The 22,483-nt window shown below is 45.4% G+C and overlaps 1 protein-coding gene across 1 annotated transcript in view; it reads right to left on the bottom strand.

The window, feature by feature from the left end:
• Positions 1-14,633, bottom strand: part of ASB13 (ankyrin repeat and SOCS box containing 13) — a 205,276-nt gene extending 190,643 nt beyond the window's left edge. The window contains exon 1 of the mRNA XM_085653572.1: positions 14,484-14,633. Coding sequence (XP_085509698.1) covers positions 14,484-14,526 — 43 coding nt within the window. The 5' untranslated portion in view covers positions 14,527-14,633. The remainder of the gene's footprint in view (positions 1-14,483) is intronic.
• Positions 14,634-22,483: the final 7,850 nt, after the last annotated feature.

Genomic DNA, 22,483 nt, shown 5'->3' with positions numbered 1-22,483 from the left:
GGTGATATGCGCCATACGCGCAGAAGAATATTTAGAAAGCATACGAAACAACAGGAGTCCGGAGGCTTGAATCGGTTGGGCGGAAAAGAGCCCGGAACGCAAGATCCAGGATGGGCTGCCTTTCCAGAACAATAAATTGTTTCTCCCAACGCAAGCCCTGAAAAAACGAGCTTTTGAGTGGTGCCACAACTCACCTTTAGCAGGGCATCCGGGCATAAGGAAAACCACACTACTGGTGCAAAGATATTTTTGTTGGAAAAACCCTCGTCCCGGACGTTAATAAGTGGGTGTCGGGGTGTGAAGACTGCGCCAGGCGAAAGACCAACACGTCCGCTCGTAGGGGCAAACTGGTCCCATTACCAACTCCCCATGCACCATGGCAGAACATCAGCCTGGATTTCATTACAGGTCTCCCGGTGGATCAAGGGCATTCAGCCATCCTGGTGGTTATTGATAGTCTCACCAAGATGGGCCACTTTATTCCTTGCAAGACACTGCCTACCGCGGGTCAAACCGCGCAACTGTTGTTACAAAACGTAGTGAAACTGCATAGAATTCCATGCGTTATTGTGTCCGACAGAGGCCCTCAGTTTGTTGCCCGTTTCTGGAAAGGGTGGTGTAAGTCTCTGCATATCGACTCGGCGTTGTCATCCAATTTCCACCCACAGACCGAAAGGTTAAATCAAACTGTAAAGAAATATTTACGCTGTTATGCTGAACACGCGCAAGAATCCTGGGTATCCAAGTTATGGATGGCGGAGTTGGCGTATAACAACGCCTCATACAGTTCCATTGGTGTCTCGCCCTTTGTAGCCAACTTTGGATATGACGCTAGAATTTTACCTATTGTCATGCCAGGACGGGTCATAAATCAGCCTTCGATACAGGCATACTTGAGAGAGTTGCGCCAAGGACACTCACGAGTAAAGAAACTCTTGGTGAAGTCCAAGATACGATATAAAAATTGGGCTGATAAACATAGAGTGGAGGGCCCGCAGTACCAAAGAGGGGACAGGGTATGGTTATCCACAAAAAACTTCAGTTTTAAGCTACGGAGCGTGTTCCACCCACGATACATAGGCCCTTATCGAGTGCTTAAACAAGTCAATCCGGTGGCGTATAAATTAAGACTTCCGGACTCGCTGCGAATCCACCCGGTGTTCCACTGTAGTCTACTAAAACCGGCAAAGGGCGGTTTGCGGAAACCTCCACCTGCAGTTTCCACAGAAGACGGACAGGAATATGAGGTACGCAGCGTGGTGGATTCCAAGTACAGGGGAAGTAACTTGTGGTATTTGATCTCCTGGAAGGGGTACACTGCGGAGGAGGATTCGTGGGTTCACAGCGCCAACGTGCATGCGCCGGCCAAGATCAGGGCTTTCTATCAGAGAAACCGGGTTCTAGGAAGCGCCTGGCGGGGGACCTACTGTCAGGATCCAGGCCCGCCGCGCCTACAATAACTACGACTCCCAGAAACCCCTGCGCCTAGTGGGCGGAGCCAAAGGGCATATAACGCCCAGGACGCACGCACGACGTTGTGCGTAATTGACGAACCGGAAACTCGAGGAGCGGGTTCTCGTATCAGGCGTTCCCGCATTTGGATTTGTAGCCGCTGGATTGCGGTTGTTTCGGCCGGTAAATAGCGGCATTCTGAGGCACAGGCGGCGAGACCGTACTTCCTGGGGGGCAGTACAGTCTGTATATGTAACGTCATGTTTTGCACTGGCATCTTTCCAAACCAATTAAAAAAGACCTTACTCAAACCCCTCCTGAAAAAACCTGGCTTAGATAAAGCAGAACTAAAAAATTATAGGCCTATTGCGAACTTACCCTTTCTGGCTAAAATAGTCGAAAAAGCCATGAATATCCAACTCGCGGAATTCATCGAGCAATATCATCTGCTCGACGAATCACAATTTGGATTCCGCAAGTTTCATGGAACGGAAACAGCGCTCATTAAAGCGGCGGATGACATCCGATTAATCAGAGACCAAGGTGGTACAGCACTCTTGGTGCTTCTAGATTTATCGGCCGCTTTCGACACGGTTGACCATAAGATCTTAGTTAACCGTGTCGAAAAAATGGGCGTGCAAGGCCTAGCAAAAAATCTATTGGCGTCTTTTCTGGCAGAGAGATCCCAGTCTGTCATACTGGGCCAGTTTGAATCCGCTGAGTTATCGCTGCCATGTGGGGTACCTCAAGGTTCATCCCTCAGTCCGACGCTATTTAACATATATGTGTCGGACCTCGCAAACACCATCAAAGCGCATGGGATGAACCTTACCTCATATGCAGATGATACACAGCTGATACTGGCTGTCAGAAATGATGGGGAAGCAGTGGCGGAGCGTTTCAGAACAGGTATGCTGGCCATTGGTAACTGGATGTCAGCAAACAGTTTGAAACTTAACTCTGATAAAACTGAGGTGGTCACCTTTGGCCACCTCAATCCTAGCTGGTCCCCAACCTGGTGGCCTTCTTCCTTCGGAGCGGTACCTAAACCGGTCACGAAGGTGAGAAATTTAGGAGTCATCTTTGATGACAATCTAAATTTCATGGCCCATGCCAATCAAACAGCCTCCACGGCATTCCATAAATTACGGCTGGTTAGGAAGATTCTCCCTTTTCTTCCAAAAAACGTGGGAAAAACATTGATCAGCGCCTTGGTTTTGTCAGCGTTGGATTACTGCAATGGCTTGTTTGGGAATGCGCAAGTCAGGATTATCAAGAAAATGCAGACAATCCAAAATGCAGCAGCCAGACTTCTTCTTGATATTCCTAAATTTGCGCCAGTGGCTGAGACTTTGAGGACTCTCCACTGGCTTCCTGTTAGGAACAGAATAAAATTCAAAACTTTATGCATTGTCTACAAGGCACTGCACCTTCAAGCGCCTCAATTCTTGTGTGACCATCTGGTTCCATATGTCCCCACTCGAACACTACGATCAGCAAAACTACATGATCTTGTAGTGCCACGGACTAGGCTGGTCAACTGGGGAGACAGGCGCTTCCTAGTAGTCGCCCCAAGACTATGGAATACACTCCCGCAAACCATAAGATCTTGCTCAAACTTAATGTCCTTTAGGAAGAAATTGAAGACCTGGTTATTTAACCTCTAACAACTCATAAGATCACCGGGAGAGTAATAACAGTACAGCGCCGAGACGCCTGTGGGCATTTGTTCGCGCTTAATAAATGATAAAAAATAAATAAAAATAAAATACTGGCTTTACTCTGAAAGAGACAGGACCGGAGGCATATTAACAGTCGCTACGGCACCTGAAAAGAGCAGCAGACGGAGTCAGAGATACACGCGAAGGTAGCGTGTACACCAAGGAAGGTGTCCGTGGTATCACCAAAAAACTGCAAGTATCGGGGTGAACAGCACGAGTCTCTGGTGGGGGGTGTGCTCACGGATCCTGAGAGTCAGCGATCACTCGCATAACATTACAGTTGCTCACTTGAGGGGCACATCGACCTAATCTACGGTCAAGAGAGTCTCTGACACAAAAATCATGAAAGGTCTGGATTGTTAGTTTCATTCTGTGAGGTATCATATATTCGAGCGGTGAAGGAACCGCCATGTATTGCGCTTCGGTGTCAGACTGGTTCATATATCAGGCTGGGGTTCATTTAGAGCTAATTCATGAAATGCGCTGAAGGGACATTCCGGCAGCCATCATTGCACACTCGAAACAGGACCAGTAGAACAGACAATTGGTTCTCTGCTTCTGTGCTCCACGTGAGGGGGTGTAGTATGCCATAGGGCGTCCAGCCACAGCGTCCTTCTATCCCTATAGATAGGACCAGAGCCTCTCAGACAACAAAAGGCAGAGTAGAATACAACAGTTCCTCTCTAGATTGGTACCGCTATATAGGTACACAATCCCCAAAGATAAAGGGGATACTGATTGGGTTTGTTAGAATGCTTATGTGTGTTTGGTTACGCAATCAAGTTGTGGAGTGCGTGTTTATGAGGAACTAAAGAAGCTCCTTTTCTAGAACTGTTGAATTGGTAGCGAGACTAATCGAGAGTAGTTAATTGGTCTTGCATTATATCATTGTTATTGTTTGTATGTTAATTCTTTCTTTACAGGTTCTACTCCCCGCTGTTCCCATCCTTCCCTTCCCTCGCTTGACTGCTCCAGTCTTCCGTGCCTTTAGTGCAGGAAGTTGGTGACGTCGAGAGGTGGACCCCATATAGCGTCGCCCGAATCCTGAGGAGTAGCAGACCGGGGTCTGATTCACGACACATACTTTATTTACACGTTACCTAAAGTAATGATAAAGAAGAAAACAAGGTGTCCTGGAAAACTTATCTTTAGTAACAACTTAGTTTTATGGACATCTTGCACTAAATATGTAAAAACATTATAAACTCTCCGCAAACTTCAAAAAAGTGTATTTTATTAACATGCATGTGCATTTTACCTCAGTAGATCAGATTTTATCACTTAATTGAGAGGCATTTATTCAATCAATCAGCGGGTTTGTAGACCGCAGCTACTCAGCAGAACGGGTCTCAAGGCACTGAGGGCTGGTGGGGGCACGCAGCTCCCGGAAGGTTACGGAGCTATGTCGAAGAGCCAGGTCTTGAGGTCCTTCAGGAACTTGGGGAGTGATGGAGTCTGCCGGAGGTGGAAGGGGAGGGAGCTCCCTGCCTTGGCAGCGAGGAGGGAGAAGGAGCATCCTCCTGATCTGGTCTTCTTTATGCGTGGTACCGTCGCGAGGGAGAGCTGGGCCGAGCGGAGGGATCTTTAGGGTGCGTGGAACGTGAGGCAGTGGTTCATGTAGGTGGGTCTGGTGTTGTGGACGGCTTTGTGGGCATGGGTGAGAAGCTTGAAGGAGATTCTCTTCTCGACGGGGAGCCAGTGTAGAGTCTGTAGGTGTTGGCTGATGTGGCAGTGACGTGGTAGGTTGAGGGTTAGTTTGGCACCAGCATTCTGGACGTTCTGTAGTTTGTGGGTGAGGTTCTTGTTCATCCCAGCGTAGAGTGTGTTGCTGTAGTCTAGTCTGCTGCTGATTAGGGCGTGGGTGACGGTGTTCCTGTGTCAGTCAGTCAGTCAATACTTTATTTCGGCTATATATAGCCATAAAAGTCAAAATATACAAACAACAATACATACAGGCCGTGGTATACAATATACAAACAATAATTTAAAAGGTGATTATTTCTCCATGATTAAGCAATACCAGATAAGATATAAATAAACATATTAAGTTAGTTAAAAACCAGAGTTCTTAAAATAGAAAATACTAAAAAACTGAGGTAGACTTAATAGAATAAAACTGTAAGCAAGGGTAATCCATAATTCCTCCCTCTGCTTTTACAGTTTATAGCCAAAACGTTTCCTAGTGATATACACATTGAATAAAAATCTACTTATGCCATATACCATCACTTGAGAGGAGTTAGATTTTAATATGCGCTCCGCTACTTTGTAAGACTCAACCCCCATGTTTTTACAAAGGGGTTTAATCCAGCGGGTCCTCGATTTCTTAGAAGCCGGGCAAAAGAAAAGTATGTGGGCAATGTCTTCCCTAGCCCCAAGAGGACACATAATACATGCATCCGAACCATTTTCCCCAGCCCACCTACATATGTAGGTGTTTATCAATAGAACCCCATACCTGAATTGTAGATAAAGTGATTTTGCTAAGGGAGGAGCAATTTCATCCATAAATTCCTCAAAGTTAGGTGAATCTTTTACATTTAGGAAGTTCTGAGACAGAATACCAATAGAGGTTCCCCGGATCGTTTCACCATTAACATAAGACCAAAAGGTATCCTTAAGGAGTTTTTTGGAAAACTGAGTTAAGTTATGAGGCTCCTCCCAAAAATTTAACAGCCCTAGTCTCTTGGACCACGTACAAATATACTTCAGCCATGGGGTTTTCAAATGCACATCCAGCTTGATTAATTCAATCAGACCAACCTTATAGTCTCTCAACTCGGGGGTTGACCATACCCTGATCCAATACAATAGAGGTCTTAATGAGGCTAAGTGCTCTGTTCTTTTGAGATTGATGTCCAAAAACAAGGGGACAACGGGAGTACGAGTCGGTATTTTAAGTAGACTACGCACAAAATTGTTTTCAATCAACCCGAATTTGGTGGAATTACAATATCCCCATATCTCAGCCCCGTAAAGGGCTGCTGACTGAGCCTTAGCTTTAAAAACCTCCAATGCTGGTGTAATAGCTTTGGAATAGCTTGCTCTGTGCACCTTTAAGATAGGGAGTGAGTTTTGTTTGAGGGATAACAAACTTTTGTTCTGCTGGCCTCGCCAGGTCAATTTATTATCCAACATCAACCCCAAATAATTAAAACTTTCTACCTGTTCCAGTGTACGATTCTCTAAGAACAAGTTTTTCCTGCGGGTTTTTGTTGGGTTTATGGCCATGTATTTTGTTTTCGTTGGGTTAATTTCTAACCCCTTTTCCACACAATAATTATGGAAAGAATTTACCAAATTTTGCTAGCCTCTCGGAGTCTGGGAAATAAGGATAGTATCATCGGTAAAAAGTAAGGAAGTAATTATTTCGCCGTCTAATTTCGGGGAGTCATGGACACAGTTCCTCAGGTAAGTTGGAATATCATTAACATATAATGAGAACAATGTGGGTGCTAATACGCAACCTTGACGCACCCCTCTATCTACAGGGATCGCTTTAGATAATTCTCCAGCCTTTCCCCATCTAATTTTTGCATAGTTCCCTGTATGAAGTCTAATAAGTTCATTGAGTAGCTCACCAGGAATGGTTAAATTTCTTAATGTAGACCATAACAGCTTGCGGGGAACAAGGTCAAAGGCGGCCCTTAAGTCCATAAATGCCACGTAGAGACTACCCTGCCTGATCTTTATATATTTCCAGCAAATGCACATAAATCTAAACACCTGATCAACTGTACTGGTTTTAGGTCTAAAACCTGCTTGGTATTTGGACAATAGCTTTGTCTGCTCAATCCAATCTAAAATCCTGTTTAAAATATGTCTGGCAAAGATTTTTTGTAAAACATCTATTAAACTAATAGGACGGTAATTGCTAGGATCATGGCGGTCACCTTTTTTAAAAATTGTTATGATTTCTGCCCCTTTCCATGATTCTGGGATTGGTGTACCGGCCACAATTGAATTACTTAAAAAATTAATATATGGCCCCCACACTTTAACATCATGTTTCAGTAGGTCACCTGGGATTTTGTCGGGGCCGGGGGCTTTACCTATTTTAACAGCTAGTAATGCCTGGTCTGTTTCTTCTAGACTAAAATGTAATAATGCAGTGCTGCTATCTACATTAATATCTACATTGTCAAGGGACAAATCATGCTTACTAATCATATAGAGTTTGGAGAAGTGACACACCAGGTCGATTTATCCAGAAAAATATCCTTGGGTGATCTACCTTTCTTATTACCCTTGGCAATTAGATTCCAGAATGTACTTTGATCATGTAACTTAGCTGCACTCAGTAAGTCCTCCCATAGGTTAGCATCCCATACTTTTTTAGCTTGATTCAGAGTATTTTTATAGGCCAGTCTTGCATTTTTTATGTCACTTTGGCTCCCATTTTTCACTGTACGGATCAGCTGTGATTTTGCATCCCTACAGTCTTGGTTATACCACTGATTTCCTAACTCTATATGATCCGTATTTTTATTCCCTTCTTTTGTATAGACTTTACTCAGAAGGGGAGATAATGCGTCAACCAACTTCAAATGTAACTCGAGAACTCCCCGGGTGCCCAATAGAGGCATTTGGGGTGTCCCAATGATTTCACTGAATTTATTATAAATGTTGGACAGCGCTTCTTTTTTGCCCGCAATATAAGACCATTTAATGGCGCGCCTATTGTTAGAAATCTGTATCTCTCCAACCGGGGAATTTAATGGTCCTTCTGCAGGTAATCTAAAAAGGAAAAGAGCAGAATCTAACCATAGTTGGAGGGGAAAGTGATCACTCTCTGTTCTGGAGTCAATCTTAAAATCAATTAATGATCTCCATAAGTTTCGAGAGGCCATTACGAAATCAATGTGTGACCTAAGACTTCCCTTGAAGTAAGTGGGAGCTGATGGACTATCTGAGGGGAAGCGACCGTTACATGATCTTAAATCATGTGACACAGTCATCTGTAAGATCTGTGTGGCAGCTATTGAACTTTTAGCAAAGCTTAAAGCCTCCAGGGGCATGATGTCACTGGCAGCGTCTTGTTCAACAAACAATCTTTCAAGATCCTGGATGGGTTCGTATTTACAATTGAAATCTCCACAGATTAAAAGCTGAGCGTTTTCTCCTAATCCTTCTAAGGTGGAATCCAAAATTCCTATTACCTGTGATTCTCTGTTGGAAGGATATGGTCTATTATATATATTTAATAAATAGATGACTCCTTTTTTACTGGTCACGATTTTTAATCCTAACAGGTCAGAACAGGGAATAGGTAGCTGGCTAACCTCTATTTCTAAGGTGACTTTAACCCAGATGACCAACCCCCCGGATGCCCTTCCCCTATTTGATGGTGTCGCTTTAGAGCTGAAGGTTTTATATCCTACTCTGTAGGGGGGTGCCACCATCCAGGTTTCCTGAAGGACGATAATATCATGTTTTTCAATAAATGAACTTAATACCACGTCCTTCAGGTTCCTAGAGAGGCCAGCGATATTCCAGGACAGTAGGCTAATATTAGAATTGTCAGTTATCTTTAAAGGAGATTCCCTTGATCCAATGTCATCACTAACAGTGTCATCCACTGGAAAATTATTATCCACTACCACTGTATGATCATCAATATCAATTTTGTTGCCTAGTGACTCTACCCGTGCTACAATTAGCTTCGAAGCTATATCTGAACCAGCTTCAGCTTGCTCTCCCCACCGATCTCCGGATGTCCCAGCTATATATGGCTGCCCATCCAATGGCTTAGTTGGAGGCCTCAGTGCTACCACAATTTTAGAGCCAAGTGTTTCACTACCTTTAAAAGTCTCCATTGGGTGGGAGACCAATAATGGGACTAAGGTTATATTTTTATCAACCTCTGGGAGTCAATCATTTTCGTCTAGTTCACTCAAGACTGAATATCTATTCTCCATAGGGATTTCAAATTTTGATGAATTATTAATACAAGTGAGTCTTTCCCTAGTTGTTTTTTGTATTGGTCTATCTAGATGTCTATAGAAATAGCCCAAAGGGTGTACACGCACAGTATTCTCTCCTAATACAAGAGTAGCTGCCCTTAAATGGGTGGTTGCCACATGTTGAGGGTGTCTAAAATGTATTATAACACAATCCCCCTTACATGTTTTCGTTGAGTTACCTAACCAGTCGACTCGTCTAGTAGACAATATTTGGTCTGAAAGATTAGTGGGAAAACCACAATTTTTGTTTAACCAAGCAACTGATTTCCTCTTAAGTGAATCGTGCATTTCATGTGGAAATTTAGAGGTTACAGGATTAAGTGGAGGAACATTGGACAAAATGACCACTTAAGGTTCACAGGCTGGTGGAAGATTAACACAGTGTGATTTTTGTACTGTAACTCTAGGCCCCTTACTACTAGGTGGATCTATACTGGTTCGAATATCACCAACAACTGGTGGTAGTGATCTCGTGGAACCAGTAGAGGTCCCCCCCTCTGAAGGAGGATGTAGGGCAGTATAAGCGGGTTGTAATGGTGCCTTAGGCAAAATAGTAGGATGTTTCATTTCATCTAGAAGACCACCCAGCCTCGATACCTCGGTTGACAGGGTTTCAATTTTATCTACGAGAGGCTTAATCATAAGTGCTAGTTTTTCTTCGAAGATTTTGGCTATAACCCCCGAGAGAGCAGAATTCTCAACCTCGTTAAGGGTCTGTGTTTTAGCGTGAGCCACAGTGATTCTTCGAGGTTGGTCTAGCGATGACTTATGATGCACACTACCCTTCTTAAGATGGGACTTTCTGCATTTTCTAACTGCTCTTTTCGGAGGGGATGGAAGAGGTTCAAGCTCTCTTGGGGACTCCAATAAACCTTGGCTTAAGGTATCAGCCTCATTGTCCACAATGGAATGAATCGAATTATACCACAGTAAGTTAAATATCTTATGTTAAAAAAGGGACTACTACACTGGGAAATATAACCTGTGTAATAACAACCTCATTAAGCATTCAATAGTAACTCGTGACTGACTAAGACCATTTAAAAATAAATATACTTGCAATTTAAAAGTCCTCTATACAAACAAGGGGGGTGGCCCAACCCGACCTCCTCCGGCCTCCTAACGGCCACACAACGGCCCGCCCTATGCCCGGGCTTAGCCCGGCGCCACCGCGACGCGGAGGAAGCTGTTTGAATTTAGCGCCTCTGGCCGCGGAAGTGCTAGCGTGAGGGGGCGGTACCCGCTAGGTTCCTGGGAGCCGTAGTCCGGCGCTCCCTTCGTGTAGCAGCCAACAAGCACCAACTGCGTCGTGAGTATACGAGGGCGTTCGCCTCGCAGGTCCCCCACAGATTGCCAGGTGTCCAGGTAAGTGTTTCGCCGCCCGCTGCCGAAGGCCAAAGGATTCCGCAATGTCTCCCGCTCCACCGAGGGAGCCGTTTGAATTTAGCGCCTCCGGGCGCGGAAGTGCTGGCGTGAGGGGGCGGTACCCGCTAGGTTCCTGGGAGCCGTAGTCCGGCGCTCCCTTCGTGTAGCAGCCAACAAGCACCAACTGCGTCGTGAGTATACGAGGGCGTTCGCCTCGCAGGTCCCCCACAGATTGCCAGGTGTCCAGGTAAGTGTTTCGCCGCCCGCTGCCGAAGTCCAAAGGATTCCGCAATGTCTCCCGCTCCACCGAGGGAGCAGTTTGAATTTAGCGCCTCCGGGCGCGGAAGTGCTGGCGTGAGGGGGCGGTACCCGCTAGGTTCCTGGGAGCCGTAGTCCGGCGCTCCCTTCGTGTAGCAGCCAACAAGCACCAACTGCGTCGTGAGTATACGAGGGCGTTCGCCTCGCAGGTCCCCCACAGATTGCCAGGTGTCCAGGTAAGTGTTTCGCCGCTCGCTGCCGAAGGCCAAAGGATTCCGCAATGTGTTCCTGTGTTCTAGGGGAATCCATTTGAAGGTCTGTCGGAGTAGGCGGAGTGTATGGTAGTAGGAAGTGGTAACGGTGTTGATCTGGCGTTGATTTATTAGCAGTGATAGTTTGCAAACATGATCTTGGAAACATTCATGCCACTCCCATTCTTAAACAATGCCATTAGTGAACCAAGAGGCAAGTCATTTGTCAGGTGCACCTTTGGTGTAGCCGTGGTAACTGGAACAACATTTTATTAAATAAAACACAAGAGAAGGTTTTGTACAGCACACACTATGAACTTGTATATTTAAAGGGCTCTCATATGTAGTTATGAAGTAATAGGAGACAAAGTGAAATTAACCAATTGCCAAGGATTGCACAATTTCATCAAGTGGGGAAGCCAGGACTGATATAAGGGTTTCTGGTTTCACATTTTGCAATTCAGATGAATATCTCTTTTCCTCTCACATTTTATATTAGAAGTTAACGCTAGGACTTTAATTTTTGGTGCACGAGAATAGTTTTGGTAGACAGAAGTCACATAAAGGCTTGGATTGTTGTCCACACCATGCATCTGCTTCGTGTCCCCCTACATCTACATTTCATCACCCCGTCCCTCACATTGCTGGCATAGGTGCGGCCCTTAGACATGCCACTAACAGTACTTTGCGGCCCAATGGGTAAATGTTTGCGAGTACTCATGCCCTAGATGGAGCAAACACTGCTGTAACTCCTTACCAAATAGCTTTGAAGCTGGGAAGACTGCCTGAAAGTGTGCGCCAATGGTTGGTGACACCAAAGGACTTTATGTATCACCATTTCACACACCAGAGCAATCCTCAGGGCATTTTCTAGTCTCAAAGAAGCATTGCACTTCACCATTTGCTTGAGACAAGTGTAGGATTATGTTTACTAGTAAGAAACACACATTTGGACAGATACACTTGAAAGCCTGAGCTCTCCAGTGGTGGAGCTGTGTCTTGATGCAGTGAAATAGGTATTCCATGGATGGGAATCATTTTCTTAAGGGATGGTATGCGGGTCTTCAGCTCCATGGCTGTGAATTAGAACTTTCCGAACTCAATAAATGTCCATTGTTTGTGACCCACCTCAAGCATCTGCCATCCATAAGGGGAGCAGGAAAAATGAAGACAGAAGGTAAGACACGGTGTGGGGCATGGAGATTGTAACCAAATTCACTCAACCTCCTGCTGCTGTCGCTCACTTGACACATGGAACACCCAGCAACACAGTATTATTCCATTAAATCAACCCTTGGAACCCAAACAGACTCGCAGGTAAGCCTTGGCCTTGACAACTCAAGAGTGAGTTTCCAGTGCCAAACTTAGTACTATGTTCCAAACTCATGAACAACATAGCAGGTAGCCCCTTTATCACTGGTTGCCCTCGGTGGACGTGAGCTTGGTTTGGTCATTAACCAGTCCAATAAGGACAGTGATGTTGTAGCTTTCTCCAGACATTTGTCACTGAAGCTGGACCTCTATGCTTCATTCAGTGTCCAGGCCTTCTCAACCAGAAATTGCACTTGCACTTTTAAGGGCTAAGATTCACATTCCCTGCGCTGCTAACAGGACAAAAGGTATGCAAGGCTGTCTGTCCCAGTCTGCAAATTAATGCCATGTGAAGATCAACAGCCTTCCACACAGATACAGATGGAAGAGGTGGGTCCTCCTAAGGATTGCAATAACATCCAATTCAATTTGTGAATCTCTCTTATGTGGGTGTTACAACTCAGCTGCCATATGCCAAACGAAACATCAACCCATCCCTCAACATTTGACCCAGAATAGAACCAAGACCCACCAGGCTGGCATCCTGATCTACTTTTAATACGTACTAAATGGCCTAATCTTCCTGAGTGCTTGCTTGACCTTCTGGAACAAAGCCTTGCCTATCTAACATGGTATTCTTTTTTAGCAGAGTTTTCAATTTCTCCGCGAGGTACACAAAGTTTCTGATGTAATTCATTCAAAAGTTCACCATGCCAACTGCACAGTTTGAAACATCAGAGGGAGGTGGGGCGGATGTAATGCCTGACACTATGACATATTGGCAGATAAGTCAATGGCAATAATTGTGTTTCCGCATAAATAAATAGAGGACTTCATATATTCGGGTGAGACTGAAGTTTATATCTTGCTGTATTTTGAGCTCTGTCTTCTGGTGAGTATGACGAGACTCTAGTGTGGGCATTACAAAATCTATATATGCGTATTTATTCATTGTACGTAACAATGAGAACTCCTTGAAGGTCCAAGAGGATGCCACAAACAACTGGTTGGACTATCTCAGTAGCTAAAAAAAACCACATAAATCAGGTGTGTATAACAACTCAGATCAAAATATAGCCAGAAACTGGTCATGAACTTGGAATCAGTGTTAAAATCTATTGAGCGGTAGTTTGCACTTATTTCTAATGATGATTTGTTGGTGGTTTGCGATAAGCGTCAAGTATAAAGCAAAGAACTTTACAGTGGATTTGATATGTAATGAAGGGTCCGATGAAGAAAGTAACTTGATTTCTGGCAATTCCACTGTAGGTGACAATGAAGGAAATAAATGGTATTAAGAAGTTCAAAAAGATGTAAACATTTGGAGGATATTCTGCGGTCCCTCTAAAAATTGTCATTCCTTAAAAAAAAGCATACTAAGAAAGCAGAGGTTTATTATTTCTGTCTTGTGCGTTATAGATGAACACATAGGTGTGTTCTCATCAGGCATATGGATGGACCTTGCTTAAAGTAACTGACATGTTGCAGCATTACAATGCTGTATGAGTCTACAATTGCACCTTCCTGGGTTACTCAACACCCACACGGTTTGTGTACCCCTCAACTTACTTTCATTTGGAGAGTGTCACCCTTCTTGAACTCATCCCTACCTTGCAAACAAGCAAAATGCCTCTCAGACTTCCGTAGGATCCGCAAAACATTCCACGCATAATATTCTATATATCCATGGATTTCAATGGGCTTCCCTCTAAAACCACGTAAACGCCACGCCCCCTTCATAGAGACTACACAGATTGAGAGGTATGTGTATTCAGCCTTTGACCTTTCCTTTATAAATCACTGCTAGTTCGTACTAGCAAACCAAGAACGCAACCAAAATGCCTTAGGTGATCACAAGTTCAGGGGTAGAAAAATACGGTCCCTGGTGAGGTGCATCCTACATGATAAAACAATCGCCACTGCAACGCAGAGATGACCAGCGTCACCAGTCTAACCTTAGTCTATTTCCTTTCCCCGCTGTATAGCAAGTCTGTCTTTTCTCTAAATTAAAACAACCCTTCCTGCCTCATCATCATGGCAAAGCAACCAGACTGTCAAATCCTGCTCCTCCGATCCCTGTAAAGACAAGTAGCCTCGCCTACCCCGCTGTCTTGAAGGATAAACAACCCCAGGTTTGCTTTCAGTAGCTACTTCCCACGCACCAATGTCTCCACCTGCGGCGTACGTGGCCATGGCTCCGCTCATTGCTGCCCTTCGGTGCCGGGTAGTTCATTCCTTCTGTCCATAGTCTACAGCTCTACTTGGGGCCAGGCTGCATTTCGCATTGAAAACATACACAACTAGCCCGGGCACTCGAAAAGGATACAGCTGAAGTTGCGTCTCAAAATGGTAGCCATATTGCTAAGGCATAGAATTCATAACTACTAATAAATGACTGACCTAGTTCGCTAGCCCTGGAAGCAGTCTCTACAATGACTTCTTAAATGATTTATCAAATGAATTAGCTTGTAGCTGTTTAACTGCTTGAGCCGCTGTATTGTTTTCGTTGTTTTTTAACAAACATCAACCGTACTCTTATGAACTGCAGCTGTTTGCTACGTCCATGTCTTCGTCCAATACCCTGCCTCTTCCTCTGAGTACTAAGCCCTGCCACTGTACTACAATATTTATCGTTCTCCGAAATACACGCATCGCTTCATCACGGTGTCTATTCTCGACCTCTCCCGCTTCCGGTAGTATTTTTAACTTCAAGTTTCGGCTCTACTTTCACAGGAAGCTCTACTGTCTCCGCCCCTACCGGGGAGCGGTGTCTCAGCTTGCTTGCTTCCTCTACTCTCCAGCTCGAGCTGAGCTGACTAGTAAGAGAGAGTCCACGCAGCACAGGCTACTGCAACAAGGCAACTTGCCTATTTAAGTAAATGCATGAATTCTAGCCATGGACCTTCTGAAATACCTACGTCGGCCTAGTGTAGACTATAGAGAGACTTTAATGTGGCTGAGTCCTGAGCCCCAAAACCGTTTTATAGGAAAATAAACATACATTATGCTGCGTTTCCGTCTGCTCCCCCGCCGCCCAAAAAATTAAGGCATTTTAACTTAGAAGAGCACGTCTCGCATTAAAGAATTTCTGTAAAGCTTACGAACAATAACCACGTGCAGAGGTTATTGTTAACGTATAATTACTGGCCACTATACTACTTGAAAGAAAACTGGCCCTTCCATCCTCTTTCTTTTCTTGTTTGTGTTTTACCGTGGTCGCTTCACATATTTCAAACAATTCAATTGTTTTTTAATCGTATATGTTAACTAGAATATATACCCATTTGGGCATATTTTGTAATCGGAGAGCTTAGAAATGCACTTCAAAACCACCTGGACAGGATATATAGGTCGAGGAAGGACTACCAATGTTTACACCTAAACACAGTAGAAGGACAGCGTCTTTCATTTAGATCACAGACTTTCAGTTCGTTTCTTGACAGGTAGTGAGATCAAAATTTGAGAAGCAAAAATCGAGACAGGCCAGGCTTTAAGTGGCATGAAAAAACTGGAGGGTCTCTCAAAGGGGCGTGGCTGCTGTAATTAAGCACTTAGCATAGTGCGCAGCTGACTCGTATTTTTCTGTTTCTGTCACTGCAAACAAGTAATATCATACCTACAAGAAGTCAGGACAATGATTCTATGTCAGGACCGGAGGCTCCGATTATGCTTCTCATTTCTTTACTATAAGCTCACAGCAGCCAATGAAAAACACAACAGAAACCATGTGATGACCATAGAGTCCCAGGTTATATAAGGTCCCTGCATGAACATAGAGTCCTCTTTCTTTGCTGCTCCGCAGCCAGTTAAGTGCCATTATTTTTTGCTTGTAATTGACGTGTTATACGATACTGTGACGAGTTTCCTTACATTGTAAGTGTTTGCATGGCGATTACTGTGTGGATTCTCTAAATGCCTATCGTGTTGGCTGATTAATTTGCCCTGCGCGCTGAGCGTCAAATTTAAGTTTGCTGACAGGTATGTTCCACACCCCCCTACCTCTCCCCTCCGCAATGGTATGGCTTGGAATGTTGCTGTGAAGGCAGCTTTGGAATGTTGACAGGCTGCCTTCACCTTAGAGTCCGACTACCAGCAAGCTGAGGGTGCTCAAGTGTTTAAGCTTAATAAAGGTTATCAAACTTACCTGGTTGACGTCTTCACTTCATTTTGGCGACGAGGATGACAGCGGCTGTGGCAGGGACAGCAAAGCACCCTTCCCTGCAGTGACTGAAGCTTGCTGGCGTAACGGCGTGACTCTCCAGCTGGAGGCGTTCCGGAGTGAGTCCTCACAATTGTACATTGGCGCAACCACCTCAAAGGTGAGAGTATAGTGGCAGTCGAGGTGGGCAACATAAAGATATCGCTTGGCTGAACGCCGTGATCTTGAGGGCGGACTGAGCTGAGGCATACAGCTGATGGGGGCGGAGAATAGATGGTAACCTCGATGAAGCTGGTGAAGCGCTGCAGTGCCAGTATAGAGTTTCCGTTTGCTCTTTGGGGATGAGAAAGCTTTGTGCCCCAGAAAAAGTGACACCGGTGCATCCGATCGTCTGACAAAGTAACGGGAGAAGGTTAGAGGAGGAGTTTGCCACACCGCCCTCCTCGCTACACTGACGGGGGCAAACCTCACGATTAAAACCTAGCCTGAGGTGCTGTGTGGAAACACCTAATGGATGATGTTTAGAGTGCGCAGCACCGTGGGAGGAGTCCAACGGGTGCAAGTGTAACGGAGGAGAAGCGCATCTCAGCGGAGCGTCGGAGATAAAGCGCAGCTGAGAGGAAACTGCTTGTGAGAACGTCGTCGATGAAATTGAACTGGCGACTGCTTCCTGGTCTGCACGGTGGGTCTGTAGAAGTCTGTTGCCCTCACATCAACCTTAGTCCCCTCTGAGGAACGATCTTCCCTCATGGACTGACGAGGAGAGAAACAGGAAGGAGCGTCTGAACCTCGCCGAGGGAACCCTGGGAGCACTTCACGTGGAGATAGAAAGAGGACTGGACAGTGTGAGTGCAATACAGTAGGAGGAGTGTACAACCCTTTAAGCCTGGATGGTTTCATGAAGTTCGCTTGCTGCATGGAATGTAGTTGTCTCTTATTGTCGATTTATATTGTCAGATCACTTACTTTGATGTTAACGACGCCACTGGAGATCATTGTCTTCGATTTCATCGTTTACGAAATGCCGCCCATTGCCGCTATAAGTCATATCTGTAATGTTATTCATATAAAAGTAAAAGACTGTCACTGTTGACTGACTGATACATTTCAAATTTGCTACAGTCATCAATAAAGTTTGTTATAAAAAAAAAAAAACCCTTTAAGCCTGGTTGTCCTAGGATTCTATGTAGAAGCCTTATAACAGATATTTGTAGGGAGTGTAGAGGGTGGAAAAAAGGGGTCCCATAGCATAAGCCACATTCAGTCTGTTAGTAATTTTTGCCTATACTTCCTAGAAGGTCTAAAGGGGGCGGGCTCGGAAAGGTGTATCCTGCAGCTTTCAACACTTATATTAAGGTGAAAGTACTCCACCCCTGAAGAGGGTAGCACAGGCTCAGGGGGTCACAGTACTGGAGTAGGACCACATCCTTAGCATAATGGCAGGGGCAGGAATGAGCCAACCGCCACCATTTCTTAATGAGTTAGGGGATTCGGAGATTCCTTGGAAGAGATGGGACTACGAAAGTTAGAGGCACATTTTAAAGTTAAGATAAATGTGACGCTAGAAAGGAACAAATTCTTCAAACGGGTTCAAAGGAAGGAGGAGAAAGTGTCCTCATATGTTGCAGTGTTGAGAGGCATGGCAGCTACATGTGAGTTTGGGGCGCTCACGGATTCCCTTATCAGGGACCAGTTAGTAAGATGCACCAATGAGGAAAAAGTACAGGAGGAGCTGCTCACAAGGAATCCAGATTTAGAGGAAGCGATAAGCATAGCGAAAGGGCTGGAACACACAGCACTATGTATGAGAGAGATGAAAGTGTCAGAGGAAAGTAAGGAGAAAGTCACGTCCAAAGAGGCTGTGAACGGGGAAGCAGTTTGTAAAGTGGAGAACAAGCATAGAGAGGGGGCGAGCATTAAGATGGAAGGTCTGAAGTGTTTTAGGTGTGGGAACCACAATCACTTAGCCAATAATTGGCGTTGCCCTGCAAGAAATGTCATATGTAGGAGGTGCAACAGAAAGGGTCACTTTGCTAAAGCGTGCAATGTTAGCAGTACTAAGGTGAACATGGTGGAACACAAAGAAGAAGAGGTGGGGGAAGAACATTTTTTTATTTGTCAAATAGAGGATGAGGGTAAGGAGAATAATACACAGTACCCCACATGTGAGATAAGTCTGGATGGTGAGAAGTTCAAAATGTATGCAGACTCGTGTTCACCGTTTACCCTAGTAGACAAGAAGGTGTTCCAGGAAAAATTCGCGAAGCACAACCTCAGGTTGGAGACAGCTGATATAGCGCCCTCAGGTTATAATAGAGTGCCCATACCGCTGGAAGGAATGGTGAGAATGAGGATATCCTTCAAAGACAGACACACAGTAGGGAAGGTATATGTAACCCGGAAGGGGTCAAGTCTCTTAGGGTGGAAACACCAGAAGGAATTGGGAATAAAGCTTGATCCCAACAATCAGGAGCAGGTACTTCTCATAGATCCCCCAGGGGTAGGATCTGACCTAGTGAAAGAGTTCCCAGAAGTGTTTAATGAAAGGCTGGGGGTACTTAAAAACTACATGCACAAAATAGAGCTCAGGGAGGGAGCAACACCGGTAGTGCACAAAACACGCTCAATTTCCCTATTGATGAGGGAACCCCTAAGAACGGAACTGGAGAAATTGGTGGAACAAGGGGTCATACAGGAGATAGAATGCTCAGCATGGTTGGCGCCCATTGTTATAACAAGTAAGGACGGAGGCAAGAGCATTAGACTATGTGTGGACTTAAGAGCGTTGAATGCCAACATAGTAGTGGACAGGCATCCCCTACCAAGGATACACGAAATGTGGAGTACATTGCAGGGGGCTAAGTTTTTTAGTGTGCTCGACCTCTCATCAGCCTACCACCAAATCACGCTGCATCCTGAGTCCCAACCTTTGACTGCCTTCACCACTCCGTTCGGCAACTACAAATTTTTGAGGATGCCGTTTGGGCTGGCGTCGGCAGCTTCAGCGTTTCAGAGAGCGATGCAACATGTGTTGAGAGATTGTCCAAAGTCCATGTGTTTTCAAGACGACATATTGATTTATGGGTCAAGTGACATTGAGCACAACGAGAATGCAAAAAGAGTACTCACAAAGTTGAGGGAGGTTGGCTTCACCACCAAAGTGAGCAAATGCAAAGTGGGAGTAACTTCAGTGGATTATTTAGGGCACACCATCTCGGAAGAGGGGATAAAGCCCAAAATAGATTTGGTGGAGGCAGTAAGGAGGGCACCTACTCCATCTTGCAAGGAAGAAATACTATCGTTCTTGGGCCTAGCCGAATACATGGCCAGGTTCATTAAGAACTTTGCAATGATAGCACAACCCCTCAGAGAGATTTTAAAAAAAAACACGCCATTCCAGTGGGAGACGGAACAAGAACAGGCTTTTGAAAAAATAAAGGAGTCAATTGTGTCAGCGCCTTTTATAGGCAATTTTGATATAAATAGGGACACAATAATCACAACGGATGCAAGTGGTAAAGGAGTGGGAGCCATGCTTTCACAAAGAGTGGACGATACAGTGAAGGTAGTAGCCTTTGCATCAAGATCCTTGTCCGGGGCAGAGTCCAACTATTCAACCAATGAGAAAGAGGCTATGGCTGTGTATTGGGCCATAAAACATTTCAGTTTCTACGTGTGGGGTTTGCCATTCGAAGTATGCACAGACCATAAACCGTTGGTCAACTTGTTTGGAAACCAGTTCTTAGAAAATATGACTCCCCGCATAGCTAAATGGGTGTTGGGTCTGCAAGGCTACAATTTCAGAACAAAATATGTACCGGGCCAACAGAATAAAGTGGCAGACTTTTTATCAAGAGCCCCAGTGGAGAGACAGGAAGAAGAAGTCAGTGGCCAGGAGAGTGTCCTGGAAATTAAACTCCCGGCTATAGCTAAAGAACAGTGGGACGAACACATGGTACAGGATAAGACCCTCCAGGAGGTTAAAAAATGGGTTGTAAAAGGGTGGCCAAACAAGTGTGGGGACCTACCCGAACACATACAACCGTTTTGGAACGTACACAATGAACTATCAATTGCAGGCGAGTATCTCCTCAAGGCGGGAAGAATAGTCCCTCCTGAGGGGATAAGGAGACAAATCATTGATCTAACCCATGAGGGACACCTGGGGAGGAGTCTATGCAAGGCAAGAATGAGAGCAGAATATTGGTTTCCCGGCATGGATTCAAGCATGGAAGAGAAGGTGAAGAAATGTTACTCGTGTGGGGTTAGCGACAAATCCAAATGTACCAGACGTCCCCCACTTAGTCCAGTGGAGATTCCCAGGTCCGCGTGGGACAAATTAGGATTCGATATCACAGGCCCTATTAAGGCTAAGGGTCCACAGCAATGGTACATCTTGGTGCTCATTGACTATTACTCGAATTGGGTCACCCACAAATTTGCAAACAACATCACCACGAAAACTATAGTAGAATTCCTGGGTGACGTATTCTCAAAAGAGGGCATACCTTCCACACTGATTACGGACAATGTAGTACAATTAGTGTCGGAGGAAATGAGAGAATTTCTAAGGGATATGTCCATAAAACACATACGCACCCCTTTGTACTGCCCGAGAGCCAACGGAAAAGTGGAGAGGGCCAACCGGATGTTGAAGGAATGTATCCAACTAGCGGTTAAGTCTGGGGGGAACATAGAAGCGGCTCTGAGAGACATGCTCTGGTCCTACCACACAACACCAAGCCTATCCACGGGGCATACCCCCTTTGAACTGTTGAGAGGAAAAAAAGCAGGTTCCAAACTATCACCAAATTGGATGAAACCCAAGGATCCCGTGAGGATCAATCCAGAAGAGTTCAGTAAGAAAGTTGACTCAAGGCAAATGAGGTACAAAGAGAGATACGACAGCAAATGGGGTGCAAAGGAGAGACCCTTTATCAAAGGTCAAAGTGTATATATTCGGAAGCCGTCGAGTTTGGAAAGCAAAGGTGACAAGTACTATGCTCCAGAAAGAATTAGAGAGGTGAAGAGAAATGTGGTCATCTTGGAAGATGGGAGAAAGTGGAGTATGGATCGGGTGGCCCCAGGTCTGAGGGAGACAAACATAGAGGGACAAATGGGAAATCAGGAACCCAGGCCCAGAGCATGGGAGTCCCAAGAGGGAAGGGGACTCAGACAACGCAAACCCCCTAGTTGGTATAAAGATTACAGTACAGTATAAACAAGGGGGGGGGCTCTTGCCTGGTCTCGTCAGTGGTGCCCCGGCCGCCGGTGGCACACCAGTTATTCTCTGTTGCCATTATTTAAGGGGGAAGATGTGTTGTAAGTTGCCACTTGGTATGTTCCACACCCCCCTACCTCTCCCCTCCGCAATGGTATGGCTTGGAATGTAGCTGTGAAGGCAGCTTTGGAATGTTGACAGGCTGCCTTCACCTTAGAGTCCGACTACCAGCAAGCTGAGGGTGCTCAAGTGTTTAAGCTTAATAAAGGTTATCAAACTTACCTGGTTGACGTCTTCACTTCAAGTTTGCTTACAGGTCTTGTGCCGCTTGTCGTGCTCATCACTCACCGTGTTTTGTGAAGCTCGCTTGTGCCTCTTCGGTGTCCCAACTCCAGCGCGGCGCGGGTGTCTTCCGGCGCTGGAGTTCGCGGCTTTGTTGTGGAGCGGGAGGTCCCGGGGAGCAAGGGCGCGCGCATCTGAGAGACGCGCAACCCTCTTTCGATTTCAACGAGCCTCGGCCAGCGCGCATGCGCGGCGGCCATCTTTGCCCTGTATCTTACTATCGGGCATTCAGTAAACGCCGGAGCAGCGTTTTGTGCTTCAGACCCTTCGCTTATAGCATTTTTATGCATAATTAAGGCTTGTTTGGCTCCCCTGACGCCCTGTATGTTTGCACACACTGTGGGGCTGTACAATAACGCTTAGGCTCTGCCTAGAGTGGGCATTTCAGCAAGCTCTTCCTCCCTCCACGTCCTAATTTGTGATTTTGATCACCTTTGGTG

This window comes from Triturus cristatus, chromosome 4_1 (assembly GCF_964204655.1).
Source record: "Triturus cristatus chromosome 4_1, aTriCri1.1, whole genome shotgun sequence".
NCBI classification, from domain to species: Eukaryota; Metazoa; Chordata; class Amphibia; order Caudata; family Salamandridae; genus Triturus; species Triturus cristatus.
Note: the sequence above shows the minus strand (reverse complement) of the source record. Positions and strands in the feature narration are given on the sequence as shown.